At 41.0% G+C, this 22,847-nt stretch overlaps 1 protein-coding gene across 3 annotated transcripts in view; it reads left to right on the top strand.

The window, feature by feature from the left end:
- The window catches only part of LOC117656046 (collagen alpha-4(VI) chain-like), a 184,349-nt gene that overhangs the window by 20,743 nt on the left and 140,759 nt on the right, over positions 1-22,847 (top strand). For all 3 annotated transcript variants that reach the window (XM_087894216.1, XM_060683019.2, XM_087894217.1), the window contains exons 7-12: positions 861-1,466; positions 2,416-3,039; positions 4,900-5,451; positions 7,067-7,624; positions 9,953-10,537; positions 11,996-12,571. In XM_087894216.1, coding sequence (XP_087750342.1) covers positions 861-1,466; positions 2,416-3,039; positions 4,900-5,451; positions 7,067-7,624; positions 9,953-10,537; positions 11,996-12,571 — 3,501 coding nt within the window. The remainder of the gene's footprint in view (positions 1-860; positions 1,467-2,415; positions 3,040-4,899; positions 5,452-7,066; positions 7,625-9,952; positions 10,538-11,995; positions 12,572-22,847) is intronic.

Raw genomic sequence — 22,847 nt, 5'->3', positions numbered from 1 at the left:
AGAAAGTCAAAGACTTTTTAAAAAGTTACATTTGCACAGAAAAAATCTTAAAAATTTAGAGTTAAGTTCTACAGACATTTGAATGCATCTTTTGCAATCTCTTTTCCCAAACACATTAAAAGGGTCTTTCTCTCTCTTTCTGTATATAGTTAGTTTTGCTGTTGAATATCAGCAGTGTGCTCTGAGGCTCACAAAACTGAAAATGAAGGCAATATAGGCATCACAGATTGTTTGTCTTTTTATAAATAATAATGTTACTTTCTTCATTTCCCCCTCTACAAGACAGAAATTACAGAAGGAAATTATAAAAGTCAGACTGTAACAGCTGCCTAAATCTTACATGATTGTTTTCCAAATGTGATTTCCCTCTTGCAAGATTTATTGAGATGAATAAAATTCAGCAACTAAACTATTTTCAGTTTAGAATACGCCTATGCCAGTATATGCCTATGTGAGTTAGAGTGGAGACCCTGATTATTTTGATCTTTTTTCAAAAATCAAAATTTTTGGATTTTAAACTGATAGCAAATAAGTATGCAGCTTTACACAACAGTCTCTTGAATCTTTATTTGTCTGGTAAATAACTCTTGAAAGGAATTGAAGTTAAGGGGCAGGGAGATTTGGGTACCATTCAATAGAAATTGGCAACTAATTAAATGCAACCAGCCTTGTATAAGTGTTACTTTGTTGGGGTTTTCTGACAAAAATAGAATTTTGAGTACTTGTGGGTATGGTTTTAAAAATAGTTGCCACAGTAGAATAGTAGAACATCGCTAGTCACAAATAAATTGTAGTTGTAATGTGAATTCTATTGCATCTTGCATGTCTTTTAAAAGCACACTGTTCTATTTTTCCTGCAGCATTCACAAAGCGCTATGCTGATATTGTTTTCCTTTTGGATTCTTCTAAAAGCATGGGATCTGCCAATTTTGAAGAAGTAAAAAGAATCATTTCCCAGATTGTTGAACAATTAGACATTGGCCCTAAAAAATACCAGATTGGACTTGCACAGTACAGCGAAGTAGGGAAAGTGGAATTTTTGCTGAACAGATATAAGAAGAAGAAAGATATTCTTAATCACATTCAGCAGAGCACTGTTTTCATGGGAGGTCCTCTGAGGACTGGCAGTGCTCTCCAATTTTTGCAAGAAGTCTATTTTGTTGAGAAAGCTGGAAGCCGTCTTCGTCAAGGAACACCACAATTTACAGTGATTTTTTCATCCGCTAAATCTGAAGATGATGTCAAGAAACCTGCAAAAGATCTGAAAGAAATGGGAATGAACATTGCAACAGTTGGTATCTTACATTCTGATAAGAAAGAAATGAAAGTGATTGCTACCTCCCCTTTAGTTTACCAGGTTGATGACATAGAGGATCTTGATCAGGTTCAGAAGATCATCATAGATATTGTGGAAGCACCAGTCCAGCAAGAGTATGAGTCTGTTTTAGATGCAAATGTGCCAGCAGGTATTGTTATATCACTAGAAGAACTAGTTATATCACACATTAAACTAGGAAGGAGGACAGTGTAATTTATTCAGCTTCTACAACAAAACATTATTATTATTATTATAGTATATTATATGAAGTAATGAACATTATTTCCTGAATTTTTTTCAGATGAATTTACTTGAACTAGATTGTCATTAATTCTTAAAAGAACTGCAATAATCAGGTCTGTGCAGAGTTCTGGATTCAAAGGGGAAAATATTTCAGTGTGTTTATGAGTGTGTATATTGCAACTGTTGGTGTTTTCTTAAACATGTCTTCCTTCCCTGGAATTTATTTGGCAGCACAGCCTCCTTAAGTACAAGCAATAGGTGCAATGTACATATCATAGATATTTTTTCCCTTCATATTATGATTGTTAAACATTGTTATGATTGTTATTAATAAAACATCAAGACAATTTCCAGCAATTCCAGGAGCCTTGGGACATGATATATCATGAGACACAAGCTCTAGTTACATTGTTTATATTATGGGGTTGGGTTAAGGATAATTCCTGAATTTGAACTGTGATATAAAATTTAATATTTACCTACTGATTCAAACCCGCAATATTTCTGATCAGCCTCATTAAGATAAAACAGTCATGTCTGACTTTCTCTTAACTTATTGGGAGATGGCTTCATGGCTCTCCCCAAAACAGAAGCACATCAGGGAACTGTTTTCACTAATGAGCTTCCATTCTGTCTTCAGCATATAGTCTTCAGTATTACTCTTCTGGTATCCTCTAACTTTTTAGTAGGATTTCCAATTATTTCTTCATCTATTTGGGTCTTACTTCTTAAGCAAATAAAAGTTGGACAGTAATGTTAAATGCACTTACTTGGGAGTAGTCTCATGCAACTTCTAAGATTGTGTTGTTATTACTTTGTTTTTACTAACTTTTATCTACTTATTTTGTTCATAGTTTGCTCCACTGCCTTGATGGCAGACATTGTGTTTCTTGTGGATGAATCCACTCGCATTGGTCAAAAGAATTTTCAACTGATCAGGACTTTCCTGTTCAAAATAATCAATGCTCTGGAAATTGCCCCAGATAATGTACGAGTTGCCTTGGTACTTTACAGCGATAAGCCAAGATTAGAGTTTAGCCTGAATACATTTGAAGACAAATCAGAGGTTATGAACTATCTAAAAAGATTGCCTTATCGTGGGGGGCAAACATATATGGGTGCTGCTATAGACTTCCTAAAGAAAAAAATTTTCATCAAGAGAGCAGGAAGCAGGAAAAATCATGGAGTGCAGCAGTTGGCTGTAGTGATCACAGATGGTCAGTCACTAGATGATTTCACTGTTCCTGCATCTAAGCTTCGCCGGGCAGGTGTTACAATTTATGTCGTGGGTATCCAAAACATTTCTGCGAGCAGCCAACTATATAAAATTGCATCTCATCCCCCAAGGAAACATGTTACAACCATGGAATATTTCTTGCAACTATCAAATGTGGAATATGTTATAAAAAAACAACTTTGTAGTGAAATAGTTTCACAAACATTTGCAATTCCAGTGCAGTCTCGTGCCCTGAAGGAAGGTAAGAGAATGATATCTTGATCAATCCCAAATCCTATTTCAAAACTTTTGGAAAACTAAATGTGACTGAGGGTTTTTTGGACTTGCCATATCTGCCCATGCACACATATCCTCATTTTTTCTCTCTCGTTCTTTCTTGTGCAGCTAGTAAAGGAGAGAAATAAGGCAAGGGATGGATGACATCAAATGAGAGATAGTTGAATCAAGGTGGGGGAGTTGCCTTCATCAACCTACTCTTATTCTGATTCTATTCACACTGTTCAGCCTTCTGCTACTTATTCCTTTCCTCCCCAAAAAAGGTCTTCAGCATGACCTTCATCTGTTAGAATTCTCTTCCAGAATATAAACTGCCACATCTAGAATTCATAGCTATTGTAATAGAATTGAAATTAAAAATTCTGGCTGTTGTTTATCGTATAATCTGGAAGACCCTCGGCTTGGAGAAAGTTGAATTAAGCAAAAGCAAAAAGCTCTATTTTGTGTGGGTAAGCCACTGTAAATAGGAAATTTGATGTCCAATCCATTATCATGACTGGAAAAGAAGTTATAGCAGTGCTGGCGAAACTTTTTGGCACTGAATGCCTAAACGGGAGCATGCGTGTGCATGTGAGGGAGCCCGGAAACTGGAAAAGCAGTTCCCCAGCATGCATGCATGTGCCAGGAAGCTTAATTTCCAGTTTCCAGCATGCGCATGCATGCCAATCACCTGATCTTCTGGTTTCTGGCCTGCATGTGTGTGCGAAGACCAGCTGGCCGACGCGCATGCACCAGAAACCAGAAGCTCAGCTTCCCAGTGTGCACATGTGTGCCAGGGAGCTGCTCTTCTGGTTTCCAGTGCTCCTGCGTGTGCAAAGACCAACTGGCCAGTGTGCATGGCCAGCGTGCATGGCCAGCTTCCCAGTGTGCGTGTGTGTGCCAGGGAGCTGCTCTTCCGGTTTCTGGCACTCCTGCGAGCGCGAAGACCAACTGGCCACACCGGAACCCGAAAGAGCAATAATCACCAATGAAATTTGCAGGATATGATTGACTTTGGGGATGTTTTCATGCTTCCCCAGTTTAAGGGATCCATACTTTATTCTGTTCTTTCTCTCCATTTTCCATAAAGCAAAAGCTGGACAGCATTAAAAGCATATCATAAGTGGCAGGAATAGGACTTCTTAATTGTATTCCCATCTGTGCTCCATCTTCAAACTTCGGATTTTAAATTGCCCCTAATAAAGTTCTGGGGTTAGGAATGGCTGGGAACAACAAATTTTCTAAGGAAAAAACAGGATGCAGAAGAATAGTTATTATGCTTTGAACTTCAAATTTGCATCTCTTATATTTTCATTAAGCTAACAGGAGCTACATTGTATGCAAGTGAATACGGTCATTTTGTCTTATGCTTGAGTGTTTGCATTAAACTATATATGTATGCATCTTTTTCAAAGTATATATCTTTTTGTTTATAATACTACCTAGCATATAGATTTATTTATCACAACTTTTCATAATGTAATGCTTCCAATGACTTACTGAGTATTGGCTTGTGTTTTGGCTTCAAAAATTAGAAATTATATAATTTCATACTTAGTATGAACTAATCAACTTTCTTCTCCATCCTTAATTGTAATGCATTACCTACTTTGTTCTTAAGGCAGTAGTTCTTTGTATAAATCTTGTGCAAGGAACTACTGGATTAGTAGCCTTTAATATATATATAATGTATATATAATTATATAATGTATATAAACATAAAATTATGTTCTGGGAAGCTGAGATAATATCATTGAATGTCTCATTGATGTTTATTGAAAGAGAATGTAGGCTTCACAGTAAAGGAATTGCCATTCTTACTTTCCTCTCTTCTATTTTTCATTAGGTTGTGAAGAGACAGAGGAAGCAGATATTTATTTCTTGATAGATGGTTCTGGCAGTATTCAGACAGAAGAGTTCCTTGACATGAAAATCTTTATGAAAGAAATGATTAGCATGTTCCAGATTGGCCCCAATCAAGTTCGTTTTGGGGTGGTTCAGTATGCAAGTGATCCCAAAAAAGAGTTTCAGATTAATGAATACAATACATTGGCCCAATTAAAAGATGCAATAAAAGTGATCTGGCAGATTGGTGGTGGCACTAAAACTGGAGATGCTTTACACTACATGAAGAATTTGTTCAAAACTTCAGCCAGGGACAATGTCCCACAGTTTCTTATTGTTATTACAGATGGTAAATCCCAGGATCAAGTAACTATACCTGCAGAAGAGCTGCGGAGTGCAGGGATTGTTATATATGCCATAGGTGTTAAGGATGCTGTAAAAAGAGAACTAAAAGATATAGCTGGGACCAAGGACAGGATGTTTTTTGTGAATGATTTTGATTCCCTGAAGCTCATCAAACATGATATTGCACAGGATATTTGTTCTCCTGAGGGTAAGGTCTTTTCTTCAATGGAAGATTATCAAGGTTTTATCATAACAAATCTTCTGAATGCCTCTTATGGGGAAACAAATGCTTTTCACTAATTGCATTTTCCTACATTGATCATATTTATTTTCAAAGTATCACCTGAAAAGAATTCACCTTTGTTCGGTTAAAAGGATTGATTACACTCCTTTTCTTAATCTCTACTTTTGGGGGGTGATTATGAAGGGACAAAATATCCTGTGGGAAGGCTGTATGGCTGACACTTGTTTCAAGTACAGAAGCTTTCATGTGAGGTTCATTTTTTACTGTTTTTTACTCTTTCTTTTTAAAAAATAATTGCTTTAAAAGGAATTTTTGCTCTCTGTACAAGATCTACAAGCACAGATAACTAAGGGAACCATCTTCAAAGTATTTCCATGCAATAGGCCATTCAAACTCCTAGCTAGGCTTCCAAGTAGAGCTTCCAAATAAATCCACATACCTTGGTGACCTCTGTCTGGATTGTTTAATTAACAACATATATTAGTCCAATAAAAGATGCTATTTCACTACATAATTCTCATGGGTTTACACTGTAACAGATGAATAAACACATGACTGCTGGCCATAGTCCAGGAAATCAAACCTGTCTTTTCAATACCATTTTCACAGTCAGATATCCAGCTGCAATATTCTTTTTCCCTTTCCAGTCTTCTGTGGATTAGAAGGGTCATCTGAATTCCATATTCTTCTAAAAATGCTGTAGTTTTATGTGATAGATCCAGCAGGTTTTGACAGGTTCTGGAGAACCGGTAGCAGAAATTTTGAATAGTTCGGAGAACTGGTAGTGGAAATTTTGAGTAGTTTGGAGAACCAGCAAATGCCACCTCTGGCTGGCCCCAGAGTGGGGTAAGAATGGAGATTTTGCAATATCCTTCCCCTAGGAGTTGGGTGGGAATGGAGATTTTGCAATATTCTTCCCCTAGGAGTGGGGAGGGAATGGAGCTTTTGCAGTATCCTTCCCCTGGAGTGGGGTGGGAATGGAGATTTTGCAGTATCCTTCCCCTGCCATGCCCACCAAGCTGCGCCCATCAAGCCACACCATGCCCACTAAGCCATGCCCACAGAACTGGTAGTAAAAAAATTTGGATTTTACCTTTGCACTGTAAATGTGAAGAACCCTGAATTCTACTGGTATTTTTCTTCAGAAAATACAACTGCATGAATATTATAATACATAGCTATTGTTCATTCTTTGTCCCTAGCATGTGTCCATTATAAGGTTAGGTATTATAGCAATTGCAACATAGTTAACTGAGCAAAACCCAACAAAATCTACCTGCTGGTTAAAAGTTTCTTAACACTCCAAAGTAATTAATTTTGCATTATTTTAGGAAGCTGAACAAAGCCCATTGTTGTTTTAAAAGTGGAAACTTAGTTGCAAAGATGAAATGCAGCCTAAGTTCTGGAAAATCTCTTGTTAAGAAATTTGGTCTGAGTAGACATTGTGTATAGTCAAAAACATTAGGTAGTGAATGCCAATGCTTCTTGATTTGAATCATAAAAATATCCTATTACTGGATCTGTTACATTTTGCACATTTATTTAATATGTTTACATCTTTTTCATTTATTATTTTCAGCCTGTAAAAATTTGAAAGCTGACATAATTTTACTAATTGATACATCAGAAAGTATGGATCAATTTGAATTTGAACAGATCAAGGATTTTGCTGATTTAATTGTAAACAAGTCTGATATTGGGGTTGATAAGGTTCAGATTGGGCTGCTCCAATTTGGCTTCAATCCAGAAGAAGTTTTCCCACTGAACAAGTACAACAACAAGACTGACCTGAGGAAAGCAATAACTACAATGAGGCAGGTTCAAGAAGGAGCCAGAATTGGAAGAGCTCTAGATTTTGCCTCCCCTTACTTTGACACATCTGAGGGAGGGCGTTTGGGTGTAAAACAATATTTGATAGTGGTCACAGATGAGGAATCTAGTGATGATGTGAGAAGAGCAGCCAGAGCACTGAGGAAGAAAGGTGTTGTCATCTATGCCATTGGAATACTGAAAGAAAACAACTCCCAGCTTTTAGACATTGCTGGTACTCAGGATAAAGTATTTTCAGAGGATTATTTTGAATCGCTCATGTTTCTGGTGAAGCCAATTCTATTTCAAATTTGCAACCCCGAGGAGGGTAAGTATTGAAGTGAAAAATATTATTTCTTCCAAAAATTATTTTGCACTCTCCATATTTTCTGCTATATCCCTGAACCAGATATTGCCAAGGTCAGGGTTAATTATTGTAATGGTATGTGGGAATGACCTTGGGAGACAGGAGGGAGAGCCACAAACTGGGCAATTGAACAGCATGTAAAAGGTATCTCAGCCTACAGAAGGAGTGAGAGTGTGGAAAATGTTTCAAAAGAGACCCTAACTTTTCCAAGAGTAAAAGAACAGGGGAAAAATACTTTTAATTTTGCAAGACCATTTATTTATTTGTTAATGAAATTTATACACTAAGTGATGGTGGGCAGTTTACAAATAAAGCCATAAAATCTATAAAAAATAGACAAATTTAGAAAACAAATTGAGAAGATTAAAAGGCAGAGGGATTGCCCTTAAGCCATCAACCACTTCCAGAGTTGCATCTTGTGCTAGTAGACAGGGCCAAGTCTTAATGCTGTCATAGTACAGCAGAAGAGTGAGGGCCAATTTAACTTTACAATAAAGATTTATTGTACTCCTGGTTGTGTTTCTTGTTCTGTGCTCATACTCCTGGTTGTGTTTCCTATCTGGATTACCTCATAGGGCAAGTAATCATATAAAAAACAGCAGTAAAAGGCTTGAGATCAGAGCTAATTTTATCCTGCAGCCTGTTTCTATCTTAGTTTCCATACTAAATAATTGTGCTGTTCTCAAGTGACTGTTCATTACCCGTAGCTCTTTTGAAAAGTAAGATTTAAGCACTAATCAGTGCTTTTCAGACAGCAAAACATCTTCATCTCTCTTTAGGATTTATCCAGTCATGTTGATGTTTTAAATTGTCCTTTATGTTATGAAATTTGAAGGAACTGTAATGCAGATTATATAGTATCTTATATGGATTCTGTTACATTTTATCCATATAAAAAGGTATTTTTTGAGGGATAGTTGGAAAAACTGACTTATTCAAAAAAAGCCAATAGGCTTCACAGAAACTCTAACTCTAACTCCCTAGTGCACAAAACAACCATAGTCATTATTTCCTCTACTCTGCATGATAGCTGCCTATATATTCCTGAGAAAAGTATCCATACATCTGATGAATTCCATGTTATTTTATGTAATATTACAAGAGTATTTCATAAGATGCTATGCAATCTGCCCTTGATCAAGAGAGAGAGATTTTTTAAAAAAATATAATTGTTAGATGCTAAGAGAGTAGATAGTGCTCTAGTTCATTCAATATATTTTAAAGTAATTTGAATAATTCCTATGTCAACCACCAAAATGTAGATTTGACCCAAAAAATAATCAACTCCACATTAAGACTAAAATTACTTTATTAAAATTCACTATAGTAACAGTTCAGGGGCTTGCAGGATATGACTGAATAGAAGAAAAAAAAATAGTAACATAATCTTGCAACTCAGATTATGGATAGTTCTCAATTTATGAACACAAATGGGACCGGAATTTCTATCGTACGACATTGCAGTCATAATTCAAGTTGGATTGATTTTATGAACATTTTTATGGCAGTCACAAAGTAAATTACCATAGTCATTAAGAAAATAATGCAGTTTTTAAGTGAATAACATGGTCATTAAGTGAATCCATCTTACTCAATGGGTGGGTTTTTTTTTTTCTAAAAATTGGCAAAAAAGCTTGCAAATCATAATCATGATTGCAGGATATTGCAACCAGTCATAAATACAAGCTGGTTGCCAAGCCCCCAAATTGCAATTGGAACCATGGTGATGGTACAACTATCATAAGTGTGAGTACAGTACTGAGTAAGTGTTATTAAACCACATTTGCCAAGGCCATTATAACTTTGAATCATTGCTAAAAAAATAGTCATAAATCAAGGACTATCTGGGTCCTTGTTCTTCCTTCACTGTTTGGCTTAAGCAGTATTTCCCTCCTTGTTGCTTTGGTAATGGATACCTCCTTTCCCCATCAAGATCATTTTCCTTATTCTCAAGTTACCTTTACCAAATGCTTAATTATTTTGAATCCTACCTTGTTTTAAGCACTTTTTTAATGGGGGCAGCCTCAGGATGTTGCTGAGTTACAGCTTTCAGCAATTGTCCCCAGAACTATTCCTCCTAGGGCTTTTGAGAGTTATAGCTCTTAAAGTCTGGACAGCCACCTATTCTCTATTGTTCTCTATTCTTTCTATTTTAACCTTACCTTTAGCAATTCATCTTTTTCAAAGAAATGTCCCAATAATTAATAGCGAGGTTAAGGAAGCACTTGATGTTAGATTATTGAAACAAAACTTTATTTTAACACTGCCATTTTGCTTTTTCAATGACAGTATGCAAGAGAACTGAAGTTGCTGACATAATTTTCGTAGTTCATGGGTCCAGAGACATTACAGATCTGCAGTTCAAGGGGATGCAACGGCTTATGGAAGCAATTGTGAATGACTCGGTTGTGGGCAAAGACAATGCTCAGTTTGGAGCTGTTATCTTTGGTACTCTACCGGAAGAAAAATTTCAGCTAAATACCTATTCCACAAAATCTCAACTCAGGGAAGCCATTAAAAACCTAGTTCCTTTAAGAGAATTAACCTATACAACAAGAGCTTTGAATTTTGCAAGGGAACGCTTTGGTACTGCTTATGGTGGCCGAACATCATACCTAGGTATCACAAAGATCATCGTTTTGATCACAGATGAACCAACAACACCCACAGATAGATCTAATCTCTCAGCAGCAGTTCAGGCTTTGAAGCAAGAAGGCATCCAGGTCATTGCTGTTGGGATAGAGGATGCTAGTAGAACAGAACTAGCAGAAATAGTTGGTGAGAAGGGAAGATGGTTTTTTACTCCCAATTACAATGCACTGGACAGTTTATATGAAAACATAACTTATCTTATATGTGATGAATCAAAACCAGGTAACTAGAACCTTTGTTAATGTATACATTTGATTTATTATTAGCATTCATTATATATTGCCACATTAAATCTTCTTCTCACTTGGTGAGTAAAGCCATTTGGGATGGACTGAAAGAATTGAATTGGGGACTAGTTGAACCTCTTCCTTCTGCAGTCCCTCATTTTGCTCCTGGCTTCCCTTAGTTTGGCAAGATAGTTTCTAAAAACCTGCATCTTGGCAAAATGAAAAACAGCTGTCATACACAACTTTTGACAAGGTTGGGCTACGTTTAGTCTGCTGAACATTGCAAACTTTTGGTAGGGGTCAGGTTGGGATATTAGGATATATGCTGGATATTGTTTACAGAGCAGGAACTTGGTCTGGGAAGTACAAGATAACTATCATATACTTAACTTTTCTATGCATCTGATTCATGTAATTTATTGATCATTTGGAAAGAAGTATATTTCATTACCTTCAGCTCCTGTATTATTCATATTGCAGAACAGTTTTGTTAGGCTATGAAGAATATATAATACAATAAGTGTGCCACTTCAGGAGAAATTGGACAACAACAACCCGGAGCTCCCCTATCTGATTACCAAGATTAAATAATATCAATATCCAACATTAGAGGAAATAAAGTGCTGTAAATGACAATTTTCCTTCTCAAAGGTTTCAGTCCTCAAGGCACACATTAGGAGGAAAAATATCTTGCAGCACTTCAAAGTTTAATATCATGAGATAACCTATCCTTTTTTTAACATGATAGTCTGAATCTGTTGAGCCTGGCCATCAATATTAGATTTGATTCTATTATCTATATGGTACAGATAGGCCTCAGCTTTCAACCACAATTGGAATTGGAATTTTAGTCACTAATTGATGCACTCATTGAACAAGGCATCCCATGACCAGAACCAATTTTACGATCATTGTGACCCTGATAGTTAAACAAATCACATGGTCATTAAGTGAATCATGCAACTCTTAAGTGATTTTTGCTTGTTGGTTGAGTGATTACATGACTGTGATTATATGACTGCAGGATGCTGCAAAATGTGAACTAATTGCCAAGCATCAAATCGCAATCACATGACCATGAAGGTGGTGCAACAACTATAACTGTGAGAACAGAGACATAAATCTTTTTTCAACCCTATTGTAACTCTGAATCATTGTTAAACAAATTGTCGTAAGCCATGGGTTATCTGTAGTATTTTTAGTGCTAAAAGGTTCTTTGTTAATTTTGCAAAAACACAAAGTATTATATATAAAACATTGAATAGATTTTCTGGAAAGTCTACTGATTTCTCTGGGATTATTACCCAATAATAATTTTTGGAATTATAGAAGTAAGTCTCACTGAGCTCAATAGAACTTATATCCTAGAAGAATTCAGAATATTACCTTAGGTGTGTTAAGAGATACTTCATCTTTTTGTATCTCACAATCAAATGGATTTTTCTTTTTGCAGCTTGTGGTACTGAAGAAGCAGATCTTGTGTTTCTGATTGATGGCTCAGACAGCATTTCAGGACAGAACTTTTCTACTATGAAGACATTCATGAAAAAAGTAGTTGACAGCTTTATCATTGCAAAGGACAAAGTCCGGGTTGGGGTGGCTCAATACAGCACAGATCCTCAGAAGGAATTTTATCTCAATGAATTTTTTAATAATAGTGCCATAAAAAAGAAGATTGATGTAATTGCTCAGTTAAAAACTCGCACTTTCACGGGCACAGGGTTGAAATTTGTCAGGAGCTTCTTTGAACCTGCCAACGGTGGCCGACAATATAATGGGGTCATGCAGTATTTGGTTGTCATCACAGATGGGCTGTCTGATGACAAAGTGGAGGATGCAGCCATTGTTTTAAGGAAAGATGGCATCCAAGTCTTTGTAATAGGCATTGGTACTTTAAATTCTTTTGAGCTCCTGCAAATTGCTGGCTTTTCTAGCAGAGTATATGTGTTGGAGGACTTTGAACAACTGCAAAGTGATATGAGGAAGATTGTCAAAGAGATCTGTAATCCTGGCGATAAACCCTCTCCTGGTAAGTGTCAGCATTTTAAAAACTCTATACATCTCCAACTTATGTTGTCCACCTTAGAGAGTTTAATTTTATTTGCAAAGGATGAGATAAATAGTTTTAATGCTTTCTTTTTAAGCAATTGCTTTGCCTCAATTAAGAAGGATATTATCTATCAGAATGGAAAAATAGGTTGCAATTGTGTGAAGAAAATTGAAGAGGAAATTGAAGAAATACTGAATGAATTTGGTATTGAGAAAGTAGATTACAGTAATTTAAAAGAATACAAAAATGATAACCAAACCAATGTAAAATTGAAATGTACTGGATTTTAGATCAAGGTTTAGATAGAAATTAATAAAATCAATGAAAGAGAGGGAGGAGTGCAATGTTTTTGAAACTCCTGTATGGTTTTTCTTGATAAAACCCAAACCATTTTGATACTTTTGAATAAGCTGAATTGATATTGGAATACTCCTCCAGTTCCTCCTCCTCCTCCTCCTCCTCCTCCTCCTCCTCCTCCTCCTCCTCCTTTTCATTCTCATTTGCATATGTTATTGTTACATTAGCAGGGAGACCACAATGCTAGTGCAGAATTGTAGTTTGGCTGCCAATTTACCAGCTCAGTTGTAGGACATTGTTAGATTGGGCGATAGAAGAGGCAGGACACTGATTCTTCACCAAACAACAGCTCTTTTTTCAGTAGACAACACAGCAACTTGCCTGTCTGACAGCTTGCCCTTTTATAGGGAGCTGTCAGATGGCTTAACCAATGAGGTTCAAGTATTTTACCCACCATAATGGCGAACCTGAGTGAAGCCTTCTTACCTCAGCTTCACTCCCTTATTAATATTTAACATCCCTCCCCTCTGGATAGAGCATTTCCCTATGATAGGCCGGTTCAGCTAACGTAGTCACGCAGGTAGGCAGGGTGACGGTGGATTCGTTCTGACCTACACAACTCAGTTGGAGGGGCGGCGGCAGCCTGGTAAGGCAGGTCTACTGCTACTCCCAAGTCACCCAATGGAACTTACTTTGGGGCATGGCTGGCCTACTTGGAATTGGTTCTCTGAGAGCCCTTCCTGGTTCCACAGGTGTGTGACTCCGTTGACTACTCAGGTTTGAGTCTACTGTAGGTGGTGTTTCAGATTGTTGGCTAGTGTCTATAGGGATTTGGCTTTTCTTGGTTTGAGCTATTTCTGGTTGCCTTAGAACTGAGGTTCCTAGTCAGCCCTGGAGTTGGTCTATATGCCTTCTCCATAGCCTACCGTCCTCTAGTTCTACCTGGTATGAGCGGGGTCCTGTAATTTCTACCACCTTGGCAGGGCCCAAGAGAGCACCCTGTTGTGGGCATACACCTTGTCCCCTACGCTGAATGATCGGAGCTTGCTGGTCAAATCAGTGGGTGCTTCGGCAGTATAATTGTGATCATAGCCAGTGACCCATTAGTAATTTTGACCGGCTTCTGTTTGTTGCGGCACTAGGGATAACGTGCTGGACTAGGAGAAATTTATCTATTCTGGTTTACCAATCTCCTGGGCCCATTCTGGATAGGGCTTCTTTTGCAGATCACACCATTCTCTCTGCTTGCTAGATAGAATAGGCATTGCTAGATAGAATAGGCAAACGGATAGAATGGTGCAACCAGGGCATGTCTGATTCCCTGTTCTGCCAAGAACATCTCAAATTGAGTGGCTGTGAATTGAAGCCCATTGTCTGAAACCAGAACATCTGGTAGGCCATGGGTGGAGAAAAGTCTTCGTAATACTTGGATGACCACCTCTGTTGATGTAGAGGTCATAAGTATTACCTCAACCCACTTTGAGTATGGGTCCACAACTATCAGGAACCTCTGGCCTTGGAATGGTCCAGCAAAATAAATGTGCACCCTTGACTAGGACACTTTTGGTGTTTCCCATTCATGCACTGGGGCAGAGGGTGGTGCTTGTCTGGACTCCTGACAAGGTGTACAAATAGCAACCCATTCGGCTATTTCCCCGTCCATATTAGGCCATCAAACATAGCTCCTGGCCAGTGCCTTCATCCTGAATATTCCAGGATGCCCCACATGTAAGACCTCTAGCACTGGTTTCCGTAATTTTGGGGGTACAATTACCCAGTCCCCCTATAGTAGACAATCTTTAATAGTTGATAATTCATCCTGCCTAATGTAAAATGGCTGCAGATCACCCCCACTGCCCCCTTTAGCCACCCCCTCCCCACCCAGTTCAGAACCTGTGCCAAAGTTCTATCTTTGGGAGAATGTCTCGCTATCTCGGCTGAAATAATAGGGCCAGATGCAAAGTTCTTGATCAGCAGTACGGGTATGATAGGGATGGGGTCTTCCACAATTTCTGGCAATGGGCACTGGCTGAGGGTGTCTGCATGGCCTAGGGACTTGCCAGGCCGGTGGATTAGCCGGTACTTGTAGGCTGCCAAGAAAATCGTCCATCTTGTGATTTGCAGCAATAAAATGCTATCGGATGACAAAAGTCTTTTGACTTCTGCAAATGCGAAGGCTTCAGTCCAGATCCATTTCACCTTTTTATCGAGCAGCCAGTGTAGCGGCTCAGCTATTGTCACCTTCTGTGGCAGAAAAATACTATAGAAATTTAACAGGCCCAGGAATGCCTGGACCTCTATCTGATTTTGGGGAGTGGGGGCTTCCTTAATAGCCTTGACCTTACTCTTTGTGGTGTGTATTCCTGAACCATCAATTAAATACCTCAGGAACTCTACCCTTGGCACTGCAATTTGGAACTTTTCTCTTTTTACCTGCAGCCCGGCCTCTCGAAACCGACTGAGAACTACCTGTAGTCGATCAAGGAGTTCTTTTTTATTTGCTGCAGACACCAGGACATCATCAAAGTAGGGCACTACCCCTGGAATGCCCTGTAACAAGCGTTCCATTACGCTTTGAAAGAGTCCTGGTGCTACGCTTACCCTGAATTGCAAGCGGTGGCATCTGAAGGCACCTTGGTGGGTCACAATAGTCTGTGCCTCTGCCATGGCATCGTTGACTGGCAATTGCTGATACGCTTGTGCCAGGTCAAGTTTTGCAAATGTTTCCCCCCTACCTAAGGAGTGTAACAAATGTTCTACAACCCGCACGCGATAGGTGCTTTGCTGAAGCACCTTGTTGATTGTACATCTGTAGTCCATGCAGATGTGGATTGAGCTGTCAGGTTTTATCGGCATGACTATAGGGGTTTTCTACCTATTGTGTTCTACCAGCTCCAAAACCCCCTGGCCAATTAGCCCATCTAATTCACTGTCAATTTTGGCCCAGAGAGCAAAAGGGACCCTTCATGATTTCATCCGAATAGGGGTGATTTTGAGGTCTAGGCCAAACGAGATAAGAATCCCTGCATACTTGCCCAAGCTCCTGTTGAACATGTCTGCAAACTCCTTGACCAGCTCATCAGTGCTGTCATCTTGAATGGTGTGGATGCTGGTCACCCCCATGCCCAGGGATGCAAACCAGTCCAAGCCGAGCAGGCTTGGCAAGGCACCACCAACCACGGTCAGCTTCAGTGGTCCAGCAAACTTTTTAAATTTGATTTGGAAGGTCCAGCTTCCTATGACAGGGATGCAGTTCCCCTGATAGTTCTTAAGTTGCACTCATTGAGGTTTCAGAATCTTTTTCGTGATCCCTGGCACTGCCTTCTTGATGGTTGCCCAGGAGACCATGGTCATGGATGACCCTGTGTCCACCTCCATATCACACAATGACCCCTCAATGTGGACTGTGATGTGGATTTTTTGGCTCGGGGGGGGGTGTTTGCCTGTCCAATGGTCGTTTGGTGTGTGTCTTTTGACACTATGGGATGATCTTCTTTCCACCGGTGTCTCCAAGGCAGTGTCCTTCATTGTCCCAGCTGGGTGGCAGGCTGCCATGCGCAGTATGTGGCTGGCTGGTTGGTGCGACAGACCCTTGCTAGATGCCCCTTCCAGTCGCATCATTGGCAGATGACTTCCTTATATTTGCATGCAGCTCTGAGGTGATTGCCCCCACAGCCTGCACATATGGGCTGCCTTTCATCTATTTCAGAGCTGGCCATCTTCTTTTCTGACCAGAGGTGGCAAACGTCATTGTCTTTATTGGTTGACTCCTTGCGCTTGGTGCTCTCCCAATGTACTGTGACAGTTTGGTGCAAAGCTGGTGGGCTGCCAGTTTTATGAAGGGCCACTGTCAATCTGTTCAATGACTCAGTTGCTCTGGCCTCATCTAGTGCTGTCTGCAGAGTGAGGTTAGGCTTTGCTAACAAGTGCTGTTGCAGGTTGATATCCTTCACTCCGCAAACGAGCCTATCTAACAGCACCTCATCCAGGTCTCTGAACTCGCAGTACCCTGTGGCCTTTCTTAGCGCTGTGATGTATTGGTTTATCATCTCTCCTTCCTCTTGGGCTCCGTGTTGGAATTCATGCCGCCTAACTGTCTTGGACAGCATGGGTTCATAATGCATTCGAACTGTGCTCTGGAGTGTAGTCCAGGACACCATCTGCATGACCGCTGGTGATAGCCTTGGCTATCTCAAACATCTCTGAGCTGCAGTAACTGAGGAAGAGCGCCCTCTTCCTATTGTCTGAGAGTCCCAGGAGGTCGTTTGCTTCCATGAAGCATTCAAAGTGAATTATATAGGAGTACCAGTTCTCCGTGGATGGGTTGAACAGAGTTGGTGGGGCGTGTGTGGTCATCTCAGTAGGCCGATGCAGATTCTGATTTGCTGCGATGATGGCCACTGATGACTTCACGGATACCCAACTTCTGCTTAGCTCTGACTGGGATCACAATCATGATCAGCTCTTTTTGTTTTAGTCCTCTTCTGATCCCACCATCGTCACCAGTGTTAGATTGGATGATAGAAGAGGCAGGACACTGATTCTTCAACAAACAACAGCTCTTTATTCAGTAGATCAGTACAACCCAGCAACTTGCCTGTTTGACAGCTCGCCCTTTTATAGGGAGATGTCAGATATCTTAACAAATGAGATTCAACTATTTTCCTCCCATAATGGCAGACCTGAGTGAAGCCTTTGTACCTCGCCTTCATTCCCTTATTAATATTTAACAGACATGCTTGCATGCTTTGCAAGGTGCAACACAGGAGGATGAGCTGGTTTCGTACCAGAAAGAATGACACTTCTCTTCTGGAAGTGTCATCCTAGGCCCTCTCCCTTCCCTGGAGCCACCTTGTATCATATATGGGCACCACAATCAGGAACGTTCAGAGCCAGCAGGAATCTGATTGCCTGCACAGAGACCAACTTGTCTTTCCAGCTATTTATCTACTCACATAGAATATGCTTTTGAACTGTTAGGTGGACAGAAGTTGAGGTCAGCATTGGGAGCTCACCCTTCCACCCAGTGCTAGGGTTAGGGTTAGGGTTAGAACAGAGATCATTTCCAGCATCATTAAGCCATTGAGTCATTACACCTCTACACTAGCCCTCTGTGATGTAAATACAATTAAGAAATTACTGCAGTTATATTATAGATTCCATGAGGCTCAGTTTTAATTTAGTGTGCTGTTTTATATCTATATGAAACAACCCTGGAGAAATTATTCAGAGTTGAAGATAAAATTCGCCAAATATCACTAATATGCAGATGTCCTCAAGCTTTACCTCTTTTTATCAAAACCATATAAGATAGTGAATAATTTTAAATCAGAATTTGAATATAATAATATTCTAGATGAAGGCAGATAAATTATAATTAAGATCACATAAGACATACTTGCTATTAGTATGTGTTTTAATTGCTTCACTATAGTAATCAGTTTGTTAGGTATGTATATGTGTATGTGTATGTATATATTACATTTTCTTGGATCCAGTACTATCACAGTTAATTTTAGTGATACAGAATTTCTTTTATCAGATTGGTTCTATAGTTATAGATTAATTATAGCCTTATCTGTATATAGACAACTTAACAAGATTTAAATATTAAATATTGCAGTTAAAACCCAGGTCAGTTGGTTCAGGCTAAAATTAGCATGAAATCTCTAAAATTAGAATGACTCAGTGATGGAATATATTTCTAAAGACAGAGCCTTTGGAAGTCATTGAGGACCAAGATTCATAAATTCCAATTCTAATCTACTCAATTGTAGGTGTAAGAATAGTTTAGATCAGTCTCATCCCAAATATCTCTCTGGAAAGCAAAAATGGTAATCTAAAACCAAAGTCTAACAAATCAAAAATCAAAATAAAGCAGTCCAAAGTGATCAGGAGTAGAAGACAAAGAATAGACAGATACACAAAATAAAAGCAAAGATTGGCTTGACACCTAACAGATTTTTCCTACTTGTTTATATGGGACTGCAGATAAGGTGCAACTTTATAACTCTGAGATATAGAGTGATGCAATTATCACACAAAATACTAAAACAGAGTGGCTAATAATAGGTTTTTGCTGTTTTTACAATGAGTGGAAAGCATATATAAAAATATGATCGATCTAAATAAAATTTATTTTAAAAAAAGTAATAACACAGTTATCTAAGTAGTGAGGAAATTTAATAAACAAATAGTAAATAAATAAATCCCAAGAGTAGGGAATTTGGTTGCTTACAACCTGCCTCACCATTTTGAATACATTTTTAAAAATATTAAAAATAATTATAAGCCACTTCTGATCAGCCTAAATGGTCTCTCCTAATGATGCTGTGTTTCTCATTTCTTTTTGTAGTATATGGGAATGATGCATTTTTAGCATGCATCTAATGAGAAAATATATTTATGGGCTAATCTTTGCATGGAATCCATGATATTAGAAGCAGAACGTGTGTCAGTTGCCTGCTCTCATCATTCAAATGGACAAACCTGAGCTTCCATAATAGTGTTCTGAGAATGTTAACTTCCTTACCTAGGAGGACAATATGTTTATGGCCCACAAAAAAAGGGAGCAGAGGGGAAGGAGTTTTTGAGAGGACCAAAAAGTGATTTAGAAGTGACAGGCATTCCAGAAAGGAGTGCTTTTTGCAGTTGGAAACTTTTAAAATTAAGCATATCTTTTCCTCCTATTCATCTGAATATTACTAGATAAGCTGTGTGAGCCATGTTATATATGATCTACTAAAGGTAATAATGACTCACCCGTGGAATATGTTGAGCAATATCTTTGGAGATTTTATTAGAAGTCCAAGAGACTGAATTACCTGAAACCAAGTTCAAATTGGAATATCATCTGTCCTGATACAGACATTATAAGGTTCATTGTTAAATATCATAGAGATCATCTTGGCAGCAGGACATGAACAAGTCAAAGCTAGTGTTATGTCCTTATAAGGACATCCGCCCTGATTGGCTGCCAGCCATCGGGCGGGAAATTTGAATCCCTGTCAAGGGGCAGTGCGTCTGCCGGGAGCGAATATAAGGAGAGCTCCGGCAGCGCGCCAGCAGTCTTGACTCGTTACTTTGTACCTAATAAAGTTATTAATGTATCGAGCTGGTCCAGTCTTCCTTTCCTGCGCCTGATTCAACACTGGCGACGAAGGACTTGAGAGAAGAACCCGAACAAGACTCTTGGCACGATCGCCCACCTAGTTGAAGTCACTACACCACAGCGACTTCCAGAATGGCTACCCCGCAAGCCCTGATGACCGCGCTGAACCCATTCAACCCAGCCCGGGAGAAGTGGAGGTCATACATGGTCCGATTCCGGCAGTTCCTGCGAGGCAATGGATACCAGAACCTCGACGATGAGAGGAAAAGAGCCCTCTTCCTGGCTCATTGCGGATCGGACGTCCTAGAGATGGCGATTGACCTCGTGGCACCCAGGGACATTGAGGAGATGTCCTGGAACGACCTGCAGGAAGTCCTACAGGAGCATTACGCACCTACAGGCACCCCCATCGCGAACAGGTTCACCTTCCAGCAAAGAAACCAGCGGGAAGGTGAATCCGTCAAGGAATTCGTGGCAGCACTTCGCCAACTCGCTGCCAACTGCGAGTTCGATAACGTGGACAACGCCATCCGAGACCGCGTTGTTTTTGGCATGAGAGATGTGGGGCTGCAGAAAAAGTTCCTCAGCCGGAAGAGGATCCCGCTCAAAGACGTCCTCGACGAAGCAACAGCGGCTGAAACATCTGAGCAAGCAGCCGCCGCAATGGTAAAAGCAAGAGGGATCCATAAGATCCACAAGTCGGGCCTGACCTCATCAGACGAGGCAACCACGCAATCCGAGTCGGATGAGGAAAGGGCCGTCCACAAGGTTTCCCACCCCCCCAGGTGGGAAAACCCACAGCATGGCGACCGGGGAGAACGATGCGGCAGTTGCAGAGGCGACCACCCCAGGGCAAACTGCAGATGGAGGGACGCGACCTGCCGCCGATGCCTGAAGAGGGGGCACATCGCCGAGGCCTGCAGAGCCACAGATCCGGCCCCGGAACCGCCCAGACCACGATTCCGGGAAAATCGCAAAGATAACCAGAGGACATCCAAACGGTCCTCAAACCAGTCCCGGCGCGGGGAGGAGGAATATCCCCGAAACAGAACAGTGCACCAGACCACCACCATTGCTCACACAAGCGACGAGGGGACCACCAAGTTCCACGTGACGCTGCTAGCAGAGGGGTCTCCGTGCAAGATGGAGGTAGACTCCGGATCTGCCTACTCCATCATGGACTGGCAGCACCTACAACAGCTGAAACCGGCATACAAAAGGACCCAGCTGAAAACCCCGAAAGCGAGACTTGTGGACTTCAACGGAAACCCCATTGAAATCCTAGGCAGAGCCACCATCCACATGAAGTACAACGACTTCGACGGAAAGCTACCCATCACCATCGTGCAGCACAGCCGACCGAACCTGTTGGGTGTGGAGTGGTTCAAGCCGCTAGGACTTTCACTTCAGGGCATCCACGAGATCCGCAGGGACGAACTCGACTCCATCATCGAAGAGTTCAAAGAAGTCTTCGATGGTAAGCTGGGGAAATTTGTGGGGAGGCCAATCTCCTTTAATCTGGACAAGGGAATCACCCCAATCAGGCTCAAGCCCCGCCGAGTTCCATTTGCCCTGCGGCCTAAAGTAGATGAACAGCTGGATAAGCTGATCGCCCAGGGCGTCCTGGAACCGATCGATCATGCCTCATGGGAGACCCCCATTGTGACCCCACTGAAGCATGATGGGTCTGTGCGCATCTGTGCTGACTACCGTTGTACCATCAACAAGGCGTTGGCACAGAGCGCATACCCAGTCCCAGTGGTGCAACATCTGCTGCATTCCCTGGGATCTGGATCAATTTTCGCGAAACTGGACCTGGCCCAGGCTTACCAGCAACTGCCAGTGGATGACAAAACGGCGGAGGCTCAAACAATTGTCACGCACAGAGGGGCATTTAAATGTAACCGCCTCCAATTTGGAGTCAGCGCTGCCCCTGGTATCTTCCAATCCATGATGGAACGCCTTCTCCAAGGGGTGGTGCCTTACTTCGATGATGTGTTCATCTCCGGTGACTCAAGAGCCCAACTCCTTGAAAGGCTCAGGCTTGTCCTGCAGCGGTTCAAGGCCAAGGGTTTGAGGGTCAGGCGGGACAAGTGCATCATAGGAGTACAGGAAGTTGAGTTCCTGGGCTTCCTCATTGATAGCACAGGCATACACCCCACCAAATCAAAAGTGGAAGCAATCCATGAAGCTCCAAGCCCAAAAAACAAAACGGAGCTTCAGGCTTTCCTTGGGTTGCTCAACTTCTACGCCATTTTCTTAAAACAGAAAGCCACAGTTGCTGAGCCACTCCACCGCCTGCTGGGGAAATCGGCTTCCTGGAAGTGGGGCCAGGAAGAGGAAGCGGCATTCCGGGCCATCAAAGGACTATTGACGTCCAAAAGCATCCTCATCCAATACAGCGAGACGCTCCCCATCAGACTGACCTGCGACGCGTCGCCTTACGGGGTGGGGGCAGTTCTCAGCCACGAACTGCCCAATGGCTCGGAAGCCCCAATCGCGTACTTCTCAAAGACTATGTCCGGCGCAGAACGGAACTATAGCCAGCTGGACAAAGAAGCCCTGGCCATCGTGGCTGGAGTGAAGCGCTTCCACGAATACCTCTACGGAAGACGCTTCACCATAGTCACAGACCACAAGCCTCTCCTGGGACTCCTCGCAGGCGACCAACCAACCCCGACCTTCATGTCCCCAAGAATGATGAGATGGGCCATCTTCCTAGCTGGCTACTCCTATAGGCTCGTGCACCAGCCAGGCACAGCCATAGGAAATGCTGACGCTCTCAGCAGATGCCCGTCGAAGAAGCCGGTTGAAGACCCAGCCCCCACGCTCCACCTACTTCACATT

The sequence above is a fragment of the Pantherophis guttatus genome, chromosome 4, assembly GCF_059756535.1.
Source record: "Pantherophis guttatus breed Tessera chromosome 4, ASM5975653v1, whole genome shotgun sequence".
NCBI classification, from domain to species: domain Eukaryota; kingdom Metazoa; phylum Chordata; class Lepidosauria; order Squamata; family Colubridae; genus Pantherophis; species Pantherophis guttatus.
The sequence above is the reverse complement of the archived record's forward strand: the minus strand, read 5'-3'. Positions and strand labels throughout refer to the sequence as shown.